Raw genomic sequence first — 22,386 nt, 5'->3', positions numbered from 1 at the left:
GGCTAAACCTGTATGACAGGAAACCATGACATGCCGAGACACTTTTTCCTGCGCAGAGAGGAAGTTGACCCTCTGCAGTTCTCATCACGGTATGGCAATGTGAAGAACATATGTGAAGGAAAACAGCACTGGATTCACATCGGTGCCATATATAATCATGACATGTAAACACACATCACGCTTCGTTCTGCTTCCAATGAGCCTTTTCCTTTTCCATCTTCAGCTCCGTTCCAAAACACAGTGTTTACCAGCATCCATATGCTTTTCTCCTGGAGCTCCAGACTGCATCTGTAATGGAAAGCCAGCTTCGGGATGCCCCATATGTTCCCGATGGACATGAAGTCTGGGGTACGGCAGGAGGGCTGGGACACAGCAGCGTCCATGACCGACTCATTAATACACATCTGGGGTCATCATGAATCTGACCTTTATTATTCCACTTCAAAGGAGCTGGCTTTTTGAGACCTTTACATCAGATTTTAGCACCTGCCAAAACACTCGTGTAATGCAACACGTTTCCAGCGTCATCACATTTATTTGTACCTTCAAGGAAAAAAATGACAGAAGGACTGTGTGGAATTCAGTAGGGATGCTAAAGACATGTCCCTAACAAGATCCAGCAGCTACTAAATTGTCCAAAAGTTGTTGTAATCCAAGAAGTTCAAGTAAATACTCTAGAAAACTGCATGCTTTTAAGGACATACTGTACATTTAATACATGAGCAGAGTGAGGATATATATAGTAGTAATGCCACATATAAGCAAATCATCGTCATGTCACGCCTGTAAGAATTTATTTCTTCTGCAAAACCAAAAAGAATATATTTTGTGTAGTGTTTCAGAAAGTATAACCTTTTGTACGTTGCAGGAGAAAGCAAGTCATGTATTTGGGCGACTTATCTAATTAAATAAGAACTGAGCTCTTGTTTGTGCTTATGAACGTTTGTTTGCAATGCTAACAGCTGTAGCTGCTCACAGACCTGTACACACACACACACACACACACACACAGAACTATTTAACCACATTAACCACAATATTAATGAAGCGGATTTCCAGTCTCTTATCGGCTCCCATGAGGTTTGATGAGGACCACCAGCGTCTGGCTTTAACGGGAACTCGACATCTGGCATTAACCCAGCGCTTTGCATATTTGTGTAGAGTGATTGAACGTTTACAGAAGACGGTTAATGCACCAATTTTTTAAAATCACAATTACTAAAATATTAAAAGACCACTTCATTGGAACCGGTTGTAAAACGACAGTTAGTGTACGTTAGCATCATTCTTTATTAACATTTATATTGTTATGATCCAAATTAACAGAAGCTGTAGAGGTAATATATTGTGTTTTTGATTTAACTCTGTTTTACCTTCTGCAAAAGAACTATTAAAACCAACCTAAGGAGGGATAGCTGGTCTCATAACCCAGTCAAGCTGTTTTTAGCCTCTAAAACCACAAATCAGACAATCACTACCAGATCGCCAAAGAGTTTCAGTCTGCAGGGCTAGTTCTTTCTTAAGAATCAGATTCTCTGTAACTGCTGATTTCCTCTTGAATTCCCAAAACAAGATTTAAAGGAATAGTTCTCCCAGAACTGACAATTTGCTGACAGTTTTACTCACCGTCAGTCCATCCAAGATGTTTGTTTCTTCATCAGGTTTGGAGAAATGTAGCATTGCACCAGTGTCTCATCAGTGGATGCTCTGCAGTGAATGGGTGCCGTCAGAATGAGAGCTGATAAAAACATCCCAATAATCCACAGCACTCATCAGTGAACATCTGGAGAAGACAAAAGCTGAAACACATCCGGCCACTGATAAAAGTGCATCTCCTGTTGTCTCTCACATATTTGCTTATATATATGCACAGATTTCTCTCCTGATTCAGACCAGAACACGTTTTCACTGGAGGAAGTGTTATTATGGATTATAGACTCATATTTGAGTTAAAAACATCTTAATGGTGGATGTGTTTCAGGTTTTGTCTTCTCCAGATGTTCACTGATGAGTGCTGTGGATTATTGTGATGTTTTTATCAGACTCTTATTCTGACGGCACCCATTCACTGCAGAGCATCCACTGATGATACGCTGATGCAATGCTATTTCTCCAAACCTGATGAAGAAACAAACTCATCCACATCTCAGACGACCTGAGGTAGAGCACATTGTCACCAAATGTTTCTTAAACTTCTTTCTTAGGAAATGTTGATGAATCCAGCCGCTGGTTTTAATGATGAAGGATTCTGGGTTTGTCATTATCACGCTCCTGCACGTGCTCCGTCCATTACGTTCCTCTCGGGAGGAAGTGTGTCACCAGCAGAGATCCACACGGGAAGGTTTAGGGTTTGAAGAGGAACTGAGTTTTTGCGTTTTTGGTTTGCTTCCATTTTGGGACATTGAACGATCGCCAACTGGGATTTGAACCAGGAGACCTGCAGTGGCGTTTCAACCCAAACACAACATGATGAGGTTTGCTGATCCGCGGTTCAGTGGCCCGTGCTTGCTCTGGTTAATGGGTCATGTGCTGGGTGAAATTAAAACACTCGTTTGAGAGCCATTATCCTGTTTTCACAAGAGAGATTGTGACAGTCGGCATGAAAAACACTCATTCTGTGTTTAATCTGACAACGAATGCTTATTCTATAGACCCTTTTATGCTAGTCTATGAATGCATGCTTTTGAAATTAGTTTAACATTTAGAAATGCATCTTAAAATAGGCTCCTTGTGTTTTTCTAGTGATTTTGTAATGCGTGAACACTTGTTCTGGTTTCCATCACGCTGTGAATCGAAGGTGTAGTTGTTCCTGTTGGGCTTCTAGGATGGGATGGAGTTATTTTTGTGTTCAAGCTAAATCCAGTACTTTTCAGGGTCACAGTGAGGTCAAGCAGAGGGTCAAATGTCAGAGTGAGTGAACTCTTGAGGACTGTAGCATCTGATGTTCAAGACCGAGGTGTCGTCAGTGGGAAGAAATAATACAGAGCTGGACTTTATTCGTAACAAATTGATTGGATGGTGAAATATGGTTATGACCAGCATATTTCATTGATGTAATAATTACAGTATATAATGTACAGTTTATAATAGTTATTTTTTACAGTTAATAATACTGATAACATCTTGATAATATTATTTGTCTAGTTAAAGTAATTATTAAAGAAAAATGATGTTTTTTAAATTGTTTAATACATTTATTTGCAAATATCTGTACTGAAAATATTGATCTAAATTGATCGGATTTATTATTATTATTATTTTTTATGGTCATTATAAAATACTTTTGTGCAGTATTCTTCATCATCATCATTATTATCATTATTATTATTATTATTATTATTATTATTATTATTTTTGGCCATGATGAAATATTAAACCCAATATGAAAAAAATTGAATAATATTAATTATAATTATTATTTTATTAGATATTCCTTGTAGTGACAGTATTTGATTATCATATTAAAAAGCACGTATTTTTGTTTGATAATGCCTTCTCATTAAAAATAATATTTTATTTGCAAGTAGCCTACATATCTCTCTTAGTAGCAAATAAAACATAACTCGCCTTCATTTATACAAACTAAAAACTTGTCTATATGGTACAGTATTTACCCAATATAGTTTACTTAAACTGTAAGCTATAATACAAATATTTATTTACATTTTTTTAAATCTTTAAATTAACATTTATACTGAAATTAAAATAAAGCATCACTAATTCTTACACTACATCAAGTTTTCACACAGTATAATTTTCCAAATCCTTCCAGATACGATGATTGAATACTGCACATCTTGCAAAATTGTAAGCATAATACATTTTGAGACATGTTTAGTCGGATGCAATATTTTAAGATGAATTAAAACTACCGAGGCAGCCTATATATAGTGCTACTGATTTGACTGTATTGAGAATTTATTTTCGATAGATATTCAAAACCTGTACCAGAGTCGTCTGACTGTAAATGACCGGAGGGTTCGGATGGATGACGTCACGGCAGTAATGAGTGAAACCCAACACCGAGCGCGCGCGCTGGAGATGCGCCGAACCGAGCAAGCCCAGACACATGCGGAGCTCTCTCTCTCTCTCTCTCTCTCTCTCTCTCTCTCTCTCAGTAAACCCACCGTCTCCCGTCATCGCCCCGAGTTTCCAGCAGCGCGCTTGATGTTCGAGCTCTGATCCGTGAAGCTCTCCATGCGCGCGTCCTCGCGGAGACGGAGTCTGGACGGACTGTGATGTGGACGCTGTGATCAGACTGGATCTGCTCTCATGATCCACTGGTGTCTTCTGCTGAGGAATTCTGTTTTCGCTTTGAAAACTGCTGCTTGGACAAATGCATACAAATGCATTTAGGAGCCCAACGGACAAGGAGTGGACAAGTTTCTCCCACAACGACAACGTGAGTAACTTTCAATATAGTGCGCTTTAAAAAAAAAAATCTGATCAGATGCATTTATTGGCGTGCATTCATCTGATCAACTAGAGAAGTGATTAAGCTCGTGCACAGTACGCATGCATTCCTACATTAACTTATTAAATATAGTTTTCCTGCAATCTCAGTCTGTGACCCCAACACCAGACTGACTTAGTCGTTTTACTGATCACAAATCAATTGGGATTTTCAGTCTGTCTGCTGCTGTGCTTTCCATATGTTGGAAATTCCTCCTTCTTTAGAACCAAATGTGCACCAGATGAGGAGGCTTTGTGATTTACTGGCTTATTTGTTTGCATTTATGAACTGCAACTGGTTTCATAAAGTGTAGATTTGGCTGGAGCGATTGAAATATGAGTGGTTTTACTGAGCGCTGTTCGTTCACGTCCCCAAACCGATCACACAACAGCAGCAACATTCCTCATGGAGACGAGCATTGACCTTTAACATCTGGACAGCCGTTCCTGACTCAATGAAATCCCAACAGATCCACATCATTGACTTGTCATTCCAAACCTGAGTGACTTTTTCAATGGTGGAAAAAGAAGATATTTTATGTTTTCATAGATATGTTTTGGAACCCAGTGTTCTTCAAAATGTATTTTATGTTTTGCAGAAGAAAGTAAGTCACTTAGATTTGCAATGACGATCAGTTTGGGGTGAACTTTGCCTTGTAGAAGATGTTTCTACATGTCTAGGTTGCATTGGTCATGGAGATGAGATGCTGGAGATGTTTCGATTACCATTAAGTGTAATTCATGTCTAATCATGAATGTCTGAAAACTCTTGGAAATTCAATGGTGTCGAAAACCTGATTAGACAACTAAAATGACTTCCATAAGCTTGAACCCAATTTAATCAGATGCATTCGGTCAAATTACAGAAGTCACTTATTCATGCATGATTGCATTAGTTAGATGAGTGTTAAGTGTCGTTTCCAATCCTCCAACCTGAAACCAATTATTTGGTCCAAAAGTGTTGGAACCCTGTCCTGATTTGACAATTAAAACTCACCTTTATAAGCTTAATCCCAGTGTTATCTGATGTTGCACACTATTAAGTGTGTATATTGTGTGTTCGTGTCTATTTAAACTCTTGAAAGGCATTTTTCAAAAGTTTGTGAACCTTAACCTGATTTGAAAACCAACTTGTAAACTTGAATCCAACAATCTCTTTGATTCAGTTTTAATAAATAGTAGTTTTGACATTACCGCAGTTACTTATGCATGCATGATTGCATTAGTTAGATGAGCGTTGAGCGTCGTTGCACATTCTCTAACCTGGTACCAAAAAAAGTGTGGAAACCTTGACAACAAAAATACTTTCATAACCTCGAAATGTACTCGTCTTTCATAATAAGTACTATTTTGGTTTTGGCATGGTTTGTGTTTCTTAAATGGGCGTTGATGCTCGTTTAATGCATTTGCAAGTGTCATTGCACATCTAACAATGAGAGACAGTGGAGAGAGAGTCAGTGTATTCAGCAATATACTTCACCATATCATCACACACGTACAGTAGAAGATAAGAGTAATGCTGTCATTATTGCAAAATAAACCCAGCAGGGTGATCAGGGAGGGTCCTGTATCATTAATTCTGTTATAATGACCATTGAAAGTCTTTATTTGTGGCTTTCTTCATGCTTTCTATTACATAACTAAAGGTTTTGTTATGATTTTTTTCTTTACTTTCCAGGCACATTGCACTTTATTTCTTAGAGAGGTTCCCAGAAACTTAAATGTGTCCATTTAGCAGACGCTTTTACCCAAAACGACTTACAGTGCATTCAGGCTAACAATTTTAATCTATCATGTGTTCCCGGGGAATCGAACCCCCAACCTTGCGCTTGATAATGCAATGCTCTACCACTTGAGCTACAGGACTTAAACATGTTAAATGATTGGACCTCGACTAGCATGAATTTCCAGGCTGTTTTGGTGCTGGTGAATATACATACTCTTGCTGCCAGTAAAAGAGTTCATCTTTTTAGAGAAGAAGACGCTTAGCATCCGAAACACGGGTCTTTTTTTTTTGGAAGGGCCAGATCTAAGTCGAACCCTGTGTTTATGGGTTAACAACAGAACAGCGCTTGAGTAATGAAGTCACGCTCTGGCTGCAGGTGTGAGAAACCAGTGCCAACAGGATCAGATATTGGCAGCCGATCAGTGAGAGAACAATCTCCGCTGCGCGAGCATCTGCTCAGTATGCTGAGAACACGGCTTTAGCTCTGGCACGGACTGACACGAGCGCAAATTATGCAAGCGCTGTTCATCAGAGAGATCTACGTTAGCCACGCCTCCAAAAGCCGATTGGTCGGGATGTTTACAGTAGTCGCTTTTGCATGCTGGAATATCAATGCCGTGCACATTTAAGTTCAAAAAGGCAATATTTAATACTTACAGCTCAATAAGTTTCAGGAGATTGGGGTTTCCCAACTCAGGTGCAACGGAGTAACCAGAATGTTTCTTGACTTGCAAAAGTTTTCATGACCTGCAAGAGTGGATGCAACTTTCTGAATCTAGTTTTATGCATTGAATCTGCGGTTTATATTTGGGAGTCACATGTTCAGGTGCAGTGTTTGCAGCACTGGTGGGGAATGCTGCTTTTAAAAGTAATGCATTACAATATTGTTACTTAGTTTCTTTTTATGGAAAGTACTGTGAAACGTTGCTTTTTTGTTAATTTTAAAATCTGGGCTGGACTTGCTTGTGTGTTTTTAATATGGAAGAGTTATATTTTTGGATGGATGGATGGATGGATGGATATATTTTTGACGAATGTAAAAGCCCTTTCACACCAAAAGTGAAATGAATGAGCCTCAGGCTGAAGGATGTGATGCTGCTATTCTGGATTGCATGAAGAACAGGATGCAGAAAGTTCAGCAATAAAAATAAATAAAGGAAATCTGATTTCTCTCAACATGAAGACAGGAGCGCTGCCAGATTTACTCACCAGTGAAGCCTCAAGCCTGTTCGAATGATGTTTTCACATTCGTATGGATGAATCCAACGTTTTAAGCGTTCTTCGAGGAACATGGAGATTGTTTCATCATGTTCAGAGTTATGAAAACCATTTTCTCAGATGTTAAAGTTGCGGTAGGGAACTTTTGAGGCTCTAGCGGTTAATAAACAGAACTGCTTGCGTCTTGCGGAAGAACATCGTAGCCGGAACTACTTCTCTCTGTTTATGTCTATGAAGAATCACAAAGGTACTGGGTTACTCCGCCGCGGTATCCCCGAAGCAATCTAAAATAGTCAGAATATAAACACTTATTATAGGTGCACCCTAGTGATTCAGGACAAGCCAAAAACACGGTTTGGAAAATGGATTCATGGTGTACTCGCTTATTATATACATTTTTCTACATTTTGAACACAAAAAAAGTTACGGACCGCAGCTCTGATTGGTTGATTCTTACCGAGAGCGATGGAGTTTCTGCAAATGGCAATAGGACACTGGGAGGAGCCAGAGGAGCTTGATTTATTCACAGATTATCTGTCTCATATTCTACTGTCTACTGGTTTAACAAATACGTTAAAAATATATTTTTACAAAAGTTACCTACTGCAGCTTTAAGGAATATGAGAGGAATACACAGTTGCGGTTTCAAGGGCTCAGACGAACTCTTGTTTAGATTCGTTCTCCTCTGTTTTGTTTGTGTTCTTGTTTTCTTTTCTTCGGTCGTGGAATGTCACACCGTCCTCTCGAGCGGATGCAGGTGGCGTCCTCTCAGAGAGAACTGTGGGAAAACAAATAAGTTTGACCAACCAATCAGGCAGACCAATCCAAAACAGCAGGTAACGTTGCTTGAAATGCATGGGTTTTCCTTGAAGGTGCCTCTGAAAACATCTGGCAGATGCTTTTATCCAACATAGCTTACAAATGAGAAGCATAACAAACAATTTATCATGAAAAAATGACCAAGACTTGGTGCAGAAAATAGCATTTGTGTTTGTTTGTGCATTTGATTGTGGTTGTCAGGATTGTATGTTGGTGTCAGGATATACAAGGTGGGGGATGACATCTTTTGGGGTTAGTGTTCATCAAATATGATTAGTAGACAGACATCCCTTGGGCTGCTGGTTTAAGGTTTATGAGGAAGTAGCTCAGCACTGTGTCAGGATGAATGATGGTTTGTCTTCTCTGGGAGATTATATAACCGACTGTCAGTCCTGTAAGAGGATGATGTTTCTTCCTTGACAGATATCTCCACTTTCTCAAACCTTCGGCCTGTTGCATGTTAAACCTGTGTCTTAACAACTAGTCCAGTCAACTAGCAGCTAGTCAAGGGTTAATCAGTCTTAGTTTTGGGATTCAAATTAGTCTTGGAGGGTTATTAAACTAACTAAATATTTAAATTGATTATTTTATAATAAATATTAAACAATAAATATGAACTCAAATGAAGTGAAATAAAAAGCTTATTTAATTATAGTTAACATTTTGCATTTTTATTTAGTTTAACATGATGTGCTAAAATAACTAAAACTGAAATATAAATTAATAATAATAATATATATATAGAGAGAGAGAGTTTAAAAAAAAGAGTAAAACTGAAAAAACACTGTATAATTAATTACTAAGACTTTAAAAAGTTAAAATGTAAAAATATTGAATTTGATAAAAAAAATTACAAAAAATAATTAAATTCTAATATTAGAAATATACAAAATGTATTAAAATATAAATATTTAAAAAACAATAGTATCTCAATTATACTAATATAACAGTGTTCTGTTCTGCTTATTGCTTTAAAAAGACATGACTATTAGAGAGATCAACAATATTTGTTTTTATTTATACAAGATCTCCTTTAACATTCAAAACCTTGAACTCAATCTTAAGAATATAATGTTTGGCTTACACATAAAGTGCCTCCAAAAAGTATTTAAGACACAATTTGAGAACATTTTGAGAATAAATAAAGTTCATTTGACAGACTAAACCTTCTCTGTAGACAAACATGTTTAGGAAACTAACTGATCTTGCTTTTTCACTTCTTTAGCGCCACCTAGGGTTGAGCCGTCAGATTCCTGTTGAGCATCTGGAGTTTCTGGTCTGTTTTGCATCAAATAGTTTGTGACACAGAAACCTTCTTTACATTTTGGCCCTGTGAAATCCTGTAAAAAGCTTCTCGAGAGAGCAGTGGCTCACACTTTCTGAAACGCTGCTGTGTTCAGCGTCTCTCATCGAGAGGATAATTACAGTTTATAACGGCACCAGACGGACCTTCATTAGCCGCTCCGTCACAGTCATAAACTGCTTTGTTTGGGTTTCATTTCTCATGTGAGTTATACCACCAGGACACAACACACTCTGAGCTTGCACACACACATTCAAAGTGCATTTGTTTTCTGTCATAAAGCATTCATGTTATATGAAATCTATGGCTGTTTTTGCAACACCATGATATTCATGCTATTAAGGCAGTTCATGTTTACATGTGTCATTCTATGAGATAAATATTAGTATTATTTATGTACTTTTATAGTATATATTCATATTTGGACTTTTTTTAAGTTTATATTTTTATGTTTCTTAGGTTTTGATTTTATTGAATATTTATTTATATTTATTTATTTATTTATTTTTTTGGTCTAGTTTTAAAAAAATACTACAAATGTATTTTATTTCAGTTAGTTGCCAAGAAATAATTTTTAAATTTATTTCATATGCATTATCACTGCAAAAAAGTGTTTTTCTCGATATAAAAAAATAAACAGTACAGATATCTAAACATTTTGAAATCAATATACAAGATGCAGAATAATGATAAAATATTCTTGTTTAATTAGAAATTGATCAATTATTTTATAAGTTAATTAATTCAATCAGAATGAATGTAAAGGTTATTTAAGATTATTTCACAAGTAGTTCTCTGTTACTTTAAGGATTCTGGTTTGTAGCCCCGCCCACAGTGGAATCTCATTGGTTCAAATTCTCATGTATTCTGATTGGCTTGGATTTCTGTCAGTGTACTTATTGCTGGAAACATGTTACATCACTCTCGGTTAGGATGAGGTTTTATCATGATTTTACTGGTTTATAAGAACATCTCTCACTGCATGGCCTCGAGTGGTTTAGTGGTTGATTCTGCACATCTGAGGAGCTGGAGAACAAGCTTCCAGCAGGAATTCAGGCCTGAGGGATTCACGTCTTAAACACATCTGATCATTCCTATTCACGCTGGGAAACAATGAAAGCATCACGCATGGCATTACTGTACACGAGCGCTCGCCCGCCTTCGGTTCAGTGTGATGTGGGTCTGAGATGTTGGATCTAAACATCTGACAGCGGTTTGTGTGAAGGCCTTACTTTTGGCAGGAATTCCAGTCATAACATGCCTTCAAAAACCTGTGCAAAAAGTGATTTTACAAATCAGTGCAAGCATTTAAACATTGCTAAATCACGAGGAAGTAGTCTTGTGTATTGAAAAAAAAGTTTAACTGCAAATGGGGTCAGAAAAGGTTTTGGTTATTAATTAAATAAATCAGAATTAATTAAAAGAGAAAAGCTTATTTTTCAGACTCCAGTTGCAAATCTTTTTAAGACATGTTATACTTTATTAAATATGCAAATATGCCGAATTAAATGCAACATATTTCAGTCAGCTTGAAACATTTCATACTGTATGCTGCATATATATTTGTATGATTTATGAATTGCATGTGATGTGCAGTATATATTACACAAATAATAAAAAAAGAAAAATATTTAAAAAGCAGTTTTAATGGCTCCCTGTGGTTTTCCATCAAAATAAAAGTAAACCAAATATAATTCATTTCAAAATGAAGCAAATGAAACAGCCAAAATATTATTATTATTATTGTTATTATTATTACTATTATAATTTTTTTCTATTTTACAGTGAAATATCACAAAAGTAATAGTTCTTTTTTTGTTTTTATTTTATTTTTTAGACTTTTAATAATAATATAATTATAAATAAAAATATAGAATTTTATTTGACTATTAAATATTACTATAGTAATAGTTCTTTCTTTGTTTTTAGTATTTGTTTATTTATTAACAAAAATAATAATTTAACATTACAACTGTAAAATTACAACAACAACAACAACAACAATAATAATAATAATAATAATAATAATTATTATTATTATTATTTAATAGCCATATTGATATATAATTGTAAATGCAGCCCTACAAACAAGCACAGCATGCTTGGAATTAATTTAATTTTTATTTTAATGTGTATTTTACATTTTTGCATCTTAAATGGAAATTGCATCAAAGAAGTGATTAATTTCCCCAGAGTTGGAGTGTTTTCTGATTAAGTGTTTGTTGCTGATTGTCTGCAGGAGATTCCTGGTCCTCCTCCTGTCATCATGTGTGGTGCTGCTGTCAGCAGAAGAGCCTTCAACAGCTCCAGGTATGCTCACCTCTCACCCTTCACCTTCTCACCTCTGACCTTTGACCTCGGAGATTCTCTGCCATTATTTAAAGATGATGTGTGTCACTTGGATGTTAAAATACTTCCTGGTATCCCAGCTTAACATTCAGAGTAAACCGTTTCTAATATTTAAAATGGAAAGAGTTCCAGTTTTTCTGCAAACAGAGTTATTTTAATGCATTTGGTTGGTTTTCCTTCCGATTGTATTTCTGTTTCAGCGGAAACACCAGTGTACATATTTTACTGTTAATATGAAACTGAGACTGTGTGAAATGTCTATGTAGATTGGATATAAACACAGAGAAAGATTGATGGGGAAGAAATCAGCAGCGAGCAAACTTGACATGCACTAAATGGCCATTTGTGTGTATAATAATGCTTTTTTATGAGCTATAATATATGATTGGCTCACATATATGATGCTTTGCAATCAATGTGAATAACTGAGTGCTTATTATAAGCAGATGAAACAGTGTGTGTTCATGTTGTGTGAACAAAGTTTGCTTGTATGCATTTAGCAGATCCTAGAAAAGAAGAACAAAAGCAAAAGAGGATAGACTGTGTGAGAGATTCTTGTTTCCGCCAAAGAATAAAAATATTTAATAAAATAAAAAAGGGTAATTGTGCATTTTATTTTCTCACAATAATGAGGAGATATTTAATATATCACAACTGGAAGCTATGTAATCTTTTTTTCCCTTGTCATTCTGACTTTTTCCTCATAATTCAGAGTTTACATTTTGCAATTTTGACTTTTTTTCCGTAATTCTTAGTTTAAATCTCACAGTTCTGACTTTTTCTCTGTGATTCAGATTTTTTTCTTCATAATTCTGACATTGTGTCGAAGTTCTGACTTTCTCACAATTCTGAGTTTAAATATCGCAAATCTGACTTTGTGAATTCTGAATTCAGAGTTTGCATCGAGTCTATTTCTCACAGTTCTGATTTTATATCTCCCAATTTTGACTTTTGAGTTTATATCTTGCAAATGACAATTTTTTTAGCATTTTCTTGGATTTTTTGGAGAAAAATCTGAATTCTAAGATAAAAAGTTTTAGTTTCCTCCTTTATTATTATTATTATTATTATTATTATTGTTGTTATTACTCCATGGCGGAAACAAGCTTCCATGAACCTCCATGATGAAATTCAGAAGGAAACCATAAATGAGGGAAGCACACTTCAAGGACGGCTCAAAAGGAAGGAAATGCAATCGTTCAGACAGAAGGCATTGGTGTCAGATTGCATATGTTTGTGACCGTGCTGCTCTCTCTTCACTGAATGGTCTGCGTGTCTGTACATGACTCTCCATCTCACATTTTCTCTTGCTCCTGTCTTAATCGGTCAAGATAGAAACTTCAGGTTCAGGCAGAACTCACAGATCAACCAGGTTAGCCTTCGATGAGCCGGTTGTCTCCTGATGGAAACCTGATCTAAGCTGCTGGGAGTATTTTTGCACTTGCATTTAATTATGTGAAAGATATGAGATATACTGAGGGGAAACCATAAGTGACTGGGTTATAAATAGTGAATGTACTCACAGTATATTTATAATGATCGATCTAAATATATACAGGAATTTAGATGATTTTTTTATGAAGTTGTTAAGTTTCTAAAAGAAGAGCTTGTCATTATACTAATTTCACAATCTGTTCTTGTTCAGACAGAGATGTTTTGACAGGTTGACAAGAATCGGTTCAAACGATCTGTTTCAGTGCAAATCAAATTTGAAAAGAAATTTGATACAAATCAAAAGATTTGTTTCACCTGGCTGCCGTTCAAGCTGACATTAGAGACTGCACATGCTGCTAAAACTGACTTTAACACCTTCGAACAATAAAGGACAGCCTGCAGTAAAGATGTTACACAAGCACAAATGAATTATGATTGCACAACATCCTGAAGCCTCAAAGTATGTCATTAGAAAACTGCTCGACTATCATTACACAGCCAGTTGGCAGAAGATTGTTTCCTGTACTGTACGTTTCTGTAGCTCAAACTGAAGAGCACGACGCTAGCAACGCAGAGGTCATGGGTTCGATTCCCGGGGAATGCATGAACACGCAAAACAAAACCGAGTTGTATAAAAACAGTTATAGTGTATGAAAGAAACTTTAATGGTAAAATGATGCCAAATTAAAGAGCATTAGAATTTTAAAGCTGAGGCTTTGTTTCATATTAAAAGTAACAAAGAGCAAAGCTTATTGCGATTATTGGAAGTAAGTAATGCTTTTATTGATGTTTTTTTCACAAAACACAAAGAAGATATTTTGAAGAATGCTAGTAGCCATTGACTTCCATAGTGTGGATGAAATACAATGGAAGTCAATCAGTATCGAAATTCTGGATTTATCAAAATGTGCAGTATGTAACTGAGCAAAAGTGTATCCCATAATGCAGTGCACTCGGGGTGTTTACTCATGCATGTTGTTGCTAGGCTGTTGTCTGTGGTTGCCGAGGCATTGCTATATTTCTAAATGGGTTGTATAACACACTACGGTTTGGTTGCAAGAGTATTCTGAGTGGTTTCTTACAGGTTCAATGCAAAACAAATTAAATAAACCTAAAGTGTCTATGATATTTTGTCAGTGTAAGTCTTATTATTAATCCGTGGCCAGACGGCGACGGAGTTCAGTGTTCGACTTGAACTGCCAAAGAGGTGAAAGGTCACAGGGTCGCCCATGTGCTACCAGTCAAAAACACGGCTGGCTGAACTTTGAAGTCTAATTCTCTATTTTTTCATGGTTGTTTAAGATCCCGTCTGTTTTTAAAACCACGGTGAATCAAGTAACAGAGAGTTTCCAGGTATAATACCAGCCTGCGCTGAACTTGTAACTCAAAGAACAGAAAGAATGAGAGGGAACACGGTAACTTTGTGTCTCCACCATTGTTGTCTTCCGCTTGTCATCTGTTTAAGTGGAGGATGAAGAGATCTGTTAAAATGAAAAGCAGAAAGTCTGGATTAGTCATGAAAGTGTCTGTTTCCAGCACATTTCCTCAGAGATTTCTCCAACTGTGTAAAAGCTTGTCTGTGTTTGCTGACAGGAGGACAAGATTTCCTGCTCTCTTGTTAGAGCAGGCTTGGCCTAATGGTTAGTGAGTCTGACTTTTAACCCAAAGGTTGTGGGTTTGAATCTCTGTACCATCAGGGATTGTGGGGTGGGGGTGAATGTACAATGGTCAATACCACCCTCAAGACCCTTGAGCAAGAAATGAACCCCCAACTGCTCCTTTGCATGCCGCAGCAAAAAATGGCGGCTCATGGTTCTAGCTTAATATACTGAGAAACCAATTGTAGGTTAATTCATTTGAAAAGTATGGCTATATAGAACATTGTTATTATTAGCTTAAAGCCCTCAAGTTTACATTGGTTACTGTATTCTTTCAATTGCTCTATACAAGTGTTTTGGGTGACCTTTTTTATTGAATGCTAGACATCAAGTTGTTGTTATTTTCATCTGAAAGAATAACTTTTTTCAGTAAGCTAGGCCCTATGTGTTCAGTAAGCTTGTTTCAGTAAGCTATGTGTTTTCAAGGTTTTATTGAATGCTATCTCTATACAAGTGCAAAGTAATGCATTCTTAGTCAGTCTTTTATTTTGTAATTTTAAGAGCAATAAACATATATTGCAATGTTAAGGAATTCATGTTTTTTTCATTCAGATATGTAAATCAACATGTATAAAAACTGTTAGTAGTCAATTAATGGGGAGATAATCGAAATCGAATCGGTCTGAAAAAAATAATCGTCAGATTAATCGATGCATCAAAAAAATATTCGCTAGATTAATAGTTTAAAAAATAATTGTTTATCCCAGCCCTATTGCATGAGCATCCTAAACAGTCCAAGAGAGCAACGTGGACCAAGTTTGTTGGTCTTGAAAACATTTGAAGTTGAACGTGTAATTAATATTTGGTGACACTAGTGGTATAGAAATTGCAAACATTACTTGTAAGTCCAAATTCTGTAGAACAAGAGATTACCTTATCAGTTAATGGGTACAAATGGGAAAGTATGGGTTAAAAGTAAGCATTTAACTAATGCTACTGCTAACCCAGTCATGTGTGCAATGTGTTTAATGATGTGTGTACTTTATTTGATGTTAAAATGCTTCTATCCTGCCTTAATATGTGGAGGCAGAAGATAAACCATTTGTAGGTTGATTTCCATAAAAAAAGTTTGAGACTCTGTGGCGCTATTAAACACTGTTATGTTTGCATGAGCATCCAGACTCAGCACCACGGATTTAATCAAACTCAAAATTAAAGCATGCAATTCAGTTTGGTGACTCTAGTGCAAAAATGGCAAACTTCATCTTTAAGTCCAAATTCCATTTAGATCAGTCCACCCCAAACTAAAGCGTGCCTTATCAGTTGATGTGTGGGTAAGTCTGGGTTTGGACAAAGTAGAAAGTATTTAGATAAAACTAGTTTGTCCTAAATGTCGGGACTAGAGCGTCCACCTAAATGTCTGTGACTTTTGTCATTTAGACGGTCAAAAATTTGATAGTAATGGTAGGGCTTCACAATTAATCAGGTTTCTAATCGTGATTAAAATTACAGATGCCACAATTATGTAATCGTTATTCTACATGCTTAAGATGTGTTTTTTCGTTCTTTCTACAGGTTATCATAAGGGTTTTTCTATTGTTTTAATTTTAGTTTCAGTATAGCAACATTATAATGTTATAAGCATCATTCATTGAAAATTCTTATAATCATAATTAATAATCGCAATAAAAATCTCACAGGAATAATTGACAATTATGATTTTTGTCATAATCATTCAGCCCTAGCTAAAGGTGGGCGTACACGGTGCGAATTCAGATGGTCGGAAGGTTGTATGTCCACGCACACGTCACGAGTGAGTTTATCTGAAAATCGTACGGACGAGGTGATATACGACACGATTTTACGACCTGCCAATTTCAGAAGCAATCGCACGAAGTTGATAGCCGCCTTTGACTTGAAGTACCGCTGCACAGAAGGATCACTGTATGACATTAAAGTACCGCGAGAGGGATAAGAGAGCACATGCATCCAATGCATTTGAATCGCTCTCGCTGTACTTTGTTGTCATACAGGTGATCATTCGATGCAGCTGCTTCAAGTCGAACATGCCTAATATAACTGCTCTCCCTCTCTCATAACTGCCTATAAAATATTGATACGAGCCGTGACCGTTTCCTACACATACAGGTTCTTTTTCAGCAACAGGAAAGCGGGACGTCTGGTCACCCTAGTGTGTGTGTGTGTGTTCTTGTATATGGTTTATAAATATCTGAAATGGGTATTACAATGTAAACATGGTTTATGAGGACAATTCCTGTGCCCTCGTAAACCAAATGGCTTAAATAATACTAAACTGTGTTTAATTGAAATTTTAAACATGCATTTTTCTGTGATGGATAGAGGTAGTGTATGGGGATCGAATATACAGTATAGAAAACCATTACATCTATGAAGAGTCCCTGTAAACTACAGATCTGTGTGTGTGAGAAAGAGAGAGAGAGAGAGAGAATTAAAAAGCATGGTACACTTGTTCAGCGAGTTTATCCTCTCGGTCAGTAGTCCACATTCGCCGTGGCACTGCCGTTTTCGTCTTTCTTCTTCTGTGGTTTTCCTAGTTCATGATTGGCTCGTTCAACCGCACACATGTCACAAATTCAAACCGATAGCTCACTGATAGTTGAGTATAAACTGTACACTTTAACTGTAGCCCTGGAGAGTTTAAATCCAACCTCATCAAGTACCCTGGAACAAGCCTTTTACAGTGTTCAGAATTAATTGCAAATTACATACAGGTGTGTTTAATTAGGGTTGGAATTAAAGTCTGCAGGACATCTGCCAACCCCCCCAGGACTGGAATTGAAGAGAGGAATTAGTTCCTCAGAATGTCCTTTCTCATCTCCCTGGCACACAGACTAATAACAATAACAGAAAGATAGAAATGTGATGTGTGGATTGAGACCCCCTCTTTCCTCTAATTCTCTCTCTTCATCTGGACCACAGATGCTATGTAAGGGCTCATGGGTAATTTGTGATGTCATGCATGTTAAAGCACATGTTCATATAGTTTGTGTGGTTTGTATGATAGAGGCCTTTTTGTCTTAATGTTTTTTGTGGTGTTTACCTAGTCAAACCCTGCTTACCTTGTTGCTTACTATTGTCTCTTTCTTTCTCTCAAGGTGTAGACCTTATTCATCAGCTGGGCCTTTCGGGTCGCAGAGACATACACTCTTCTGGGACACCTTACCTCACCTCCCTTGCTTCATCTCTGTCCATCCTGCCCCCTGGTTTTGGGGTAATACTTGGACAGGATGCCCTTATTGAGGCCCCATCGGTGGACCTGCTCCCCGCAGGCGTGGAGGAGGAGTTTTCCATCATAGTGAGTTTAAGCTCCTGGCGAGCGAACAATGCCTTTATTTTTAGTGTGCGTGACGGCAGGGACAGACTGCAGTTCGGCTTGCAGCTTCTTCCCGGAAGGGTAGTGGTTTACACGGGAGAGAAAGCTTCGATCTACTTCAAGTACGATGTTCAAGATGGACAGTGGCACTCCTTCGCTTTGGGGGTCCGGCCACGTTCCGTATCTTTCTATGCACGCTGCGGGGCTGTGCAGTACGGAGAGGAAACGCTGACCCGTCCGCAGACGTTGAGCTCTGAAGGCCGCCTCTCTGTGGGAAGGATGGACTCCAGGGCGGTGCAGTTTGAAGGAGCATTATGCCAGCTGGATATTTACCCCTCCACCCAAGCTGCAGTGCACTACTGCGACTATGTTAGAAAACAATGCAGACTGTCTGACACCTTCCGATCTCTGTCAGGGAGCTCAGAGTCCCCATTTCCATCAGTTTCACCTTCCTCCAAAATCCACCGCAGCTCTCCGAAATCACAGACTCAGAGATTTATCCCAGCTCTTGATGATCACTCCACTACAACCACCAACTCTATTTCCACTGCACTTTTTGACCAGTTTTCAACCACAAGCTCTCCGATGTTTCGCTCCAGCACACCTAGGGAAATTAATACATCTTCAAGACCATTCAGCAAGGTACACCCCTTGGACTTCAATCCAGAGACTTCCACGAGCGACCCCACAACAGACAAGAACGTTGATGGTGAAAATGTCACTGAGAATCAGCCTCTTCTCAAGAAGCCCAGAGCAACTCGAGCCACGCCGGATTTGATCACCATCGTCAAGCAGAGCCATTTAAAAGAGGCCTTGAGGAATGACGATAGATCCCACCAATCTAACAAAGAGCTACTCCAGACCAATCTTAAAGTGAACAGCACCATCCTGTACCGTGAAGAGAGCAGCTACAACCTGGTGGACCAATCTGAGGAACAGGTCCAGGAGGAGGTGCACGATGCAGGATACTCGGAGGGGTACGGATACGACTATGGCTTTGAAGAAGATGAATATTTCTTTGACTATGATGGATTTGTTGGTCCTAAAGGAGAACCAGGTCCTCCAGTAAGTACTGTCTAATTTTATCTTTCTCATGTTTTTGAATGACTTCCATAATCAAGTCGCTGCAAGTCAGAGCAAAGCGCTACTTGAGAATTTGTCCAAATTACATTGCATAGAAGTTCTATCTAATTTATGGCTTTTTCTTGGGCAGAATGAAAAGCTCTTTGAGAGAGAGCATGCACTTGGCTGAGTTTCTGCGAGTTATATTTGATCAGGAGTCTACTGGGCAAGAGAAGTAGTAAATAATTTGTCGGTGACAGGTAGTGATTTAGAATCAAGGTGATAGTTTGTTTTTGTCCTTCTGGACGTACAGGTGCTTATAATAGCATGTTTCAAGTTGATGCCAGTTTCTCGTGCTGTAATTTGACTGATATGCTAATTTACGCCTCCATTTTTAATGGGGTTTTCCTTACCTAACAACAAGATAACCAGGTAATGCAAAAACACTCAGTCTGGACAAATTCTGCTTACAAAGTCATGTCAGGATGATCATGTTTATTGGATGAGAGCACATGAATCGCACCACAATGTTGTAATTAGTTGTGGGGAAACTCTGGGGTTTCTTTCCAAGCCGGAGGTGTATCATTACTAGTCATTAAAGTAAGATGTAATGGTGAATGTTGATGGTACAGTTTAGATTATCTGTTTATGAACAGTGCAAAGCTTGCTAGAAAATGCTACCTATTCAGCCCATTTATGAGATGACAGACCTATTTGGTGAACCTATATTTCCCATTATTCTTTGTAGCATAACACAAATGACGAAGTACATAGATTACCTTTTCATTTGTGCATATTGGATTTTCATCATTCTCTTTTTTAGCGATATTAAAGACATGAGGCTATGTTGGGTAGTGAAAAATAGAGAAGTAAGATTCCCAGAGTGTCCCTTTTAGATAATTTCCTAAGAGGACTTTCGGGCAACTTTATAATTCCAGAGTCTATGGGACAGTAGCAAATCAGTCAAAAATCTCAGTTAATAGCCATGGTATAATAGAACAAAATGATACAATTCATAATTTGTGTGCTGCCAGAGTGAATGATAAATAAATGGTAAGTAGGCCTGTCATGAATTAGCATTAGCTTAGCTCTCGGTTATGGCTCTGCTATACTAGAGCAGCATGACTTCTTTTTCCTTGCATCTTTCAGTGTCATAGCATGGGGAATGTGGCTTGATTTAGTTGGGGGGAAATGCTAAATATAGAGAAGTACATGAAATAAACTCAACTGCAGAACTGCTGGGTGGAGCGCATTTGTATGTCAAGTGTAGGTCAGTAGGCCATTGTGAACTTCAGTTCTAGAATCCCAATTTGTATTCAATCACACCAGCAAACGAACTGCGATGCGAGCCAGAAGCCAGATTGTCTTTTTGGATGAGATTACAATGACGCCCTGAAGCTCCTATAAATTAATGTTTTTTTCATGTTTAAACAGTTGCCTGCACGTTTGTGTTTGGAACACCAAGGTATTTGCATAAGTGGTTCGTGTGAGGACATGTGGATATGAGACATGACTCTGTGGATATTTTTGTTGGACGTCACCCTAAGTGCTCTCACTTGGCGTAGGGATATGGTGCATTCCTCTCTTGGAAGAACTGGGGGAGGTAAATTCACCAGCTGGGACTATCCAAAGTCAGCATTTCACTGCATTTTCCTCTCCTGTTGTAACTCTAATTATGCCTCGAAGGTACAAATCAGTGAATGAGATTGATAGTTTTATGATTTTTGTTTCCATAGCACAGCAGTCAGTTTCTTAAAATATCCAATGATTCTGTTATTTATACAAAGAACTCTTACTTTCAAACCAAAGCCAGTTTAGGGAGATTACCTGGTCTGTTTTGATGGTTTTAGAGGGGTTTTGACCATGGAACAGTTTTTTTATTTTTTTGAGAGTGAATTTGTAGAACAATGCATCCCTTTCAACATGGGTTTGATTAGGGAACATGTAGATTCACCTGCGGTGTTCAGGCGGTTTGCTGTTTCAGAGTTTCCACAGATCTCTCTCGGCCTTGAACACAGCTGCGTAGCCCCCAAAACATCTTGTCTTCTCTGATAGGCTGAGCACGAGTAACCTCCGTTCCAGATGTTCCTACACACACTTCTGTCAATAAGCAGCCAAAACATAAGAGGCACATAAGGAGGATGACTAGTGCTTTCAAAACCCGTCAGGCTTTGTTTATGTGGGTCTCGAGTATATGATTGTCATAACACAGGGCCATATCTGGGAATTTTCTTTGCTGCTGCCCTCATCTTAAACCTTTATATAAGTCTAAGTGTGGAGCAAGGCACTAAACCCCCAACAACTGGATGGGTTAAATGCAGAGCACAAATTCTGAGTATGGATCACAATACTTGGCTGAATGTCACGTCACGAATTATATTTGACTAAACAGTTATTATAATCAAAAAGATTTCAAGATAAATTTGTTCTGTGCCATTGTGCATACGGATATCTGACTGCTAAGTAGTGATTGTGTTTTTCAGCAATAGTGTGCACACTTAATTTACAGAGAAAAGAAGCTCAGGGAAAATCTTGATCCCCATGATCTAAATATTCCTAAAAATTAAAAGTTTTCTTGACGTTTGCAAGTGTGTCGGCCTTCTTGCATTATTATGCTGTTACATTATGATTATATATTCAGTGGCATAAAACGGTCTTTAAAATGACAATATCACGATATTTATCAGGCAATATATCGCTCAACAAAAATTTGTTTCCTTGACAGACCTAACGTTGTGCCTAATATACTTTATTTTAATATGAGCATTGAAAAATATTAATTATTAATGATTTACTCTTATCTATCTATCATTTATTTATTTAATTATTTTTATGCTATATCCCCCAACCCTAGTACTAAGACATTAATTCTAGTTAAGCAGCTTTAAAGTAATATATAAAATGTGAAAATGTGAAAAGTACTTGTGCACTCTTGTACTATGAAGTGTACGATATAAGTAAATGTATATCAATATTTTAAAAATGTTGTTCTTTTACTATAAATAATTTCTGGTCGACACTCAGTGTGTTGCATGTTTATAGCAGCTGTCACGCTTAACCATCTCCTTAC

General features: G+C 37.5%; 1 protein-coding gene across 1 annotated transcript in view; it reads left to right on the top strand.

Moving 5' to 3' along the window:
• Positions 1–4,055: 4,055 nt before the first annotated feature.
• The window catches only part of LOC113079799 (collagen alpha-1(XXIV) chain-like), a gene marked incomplete at its 3' end in the record, with an annotated part of 73,362 nt that continues 55,031 nt past the window's right edge, over positions 4,056–22,386 (top strand). Inside the window, exons 1-3 of the mRNA XM_026252022.1 lie at positions 4,056–4,402; positions 11,758–11,828; positions 18,037–19,319. Coding sequence (XP_026107807.1) covers positions 4,347–4,402; positions 11,758–11,828; positions 18,037–19,319 — 1,410 coding nt within the window. The remainder of the gene's footprint in view (positions 4,403–11,757; positions 11,829–18,036; positions 19,320–22,386) is intronic.

Source organism: Carassius auratus, unplaced genomic scaffold, assembly GCF_003368295.1.
Source record: "Carassius auratus strain Wakin unplaced genomic scaffold, ASM336829v1 scaf_tig00029244, whole genome shotgun sequence".
In the NCBI taxonomy this organism is placed as follows: Eukaryota; Metazoa; Chordata; class Actinopteri; order Cypriniformes; family Cyprinidae; genus Carassius; species Carassius auratus.
This window is presented reverse-complemented; position numbering and strand designations above follow the sequence as displayed.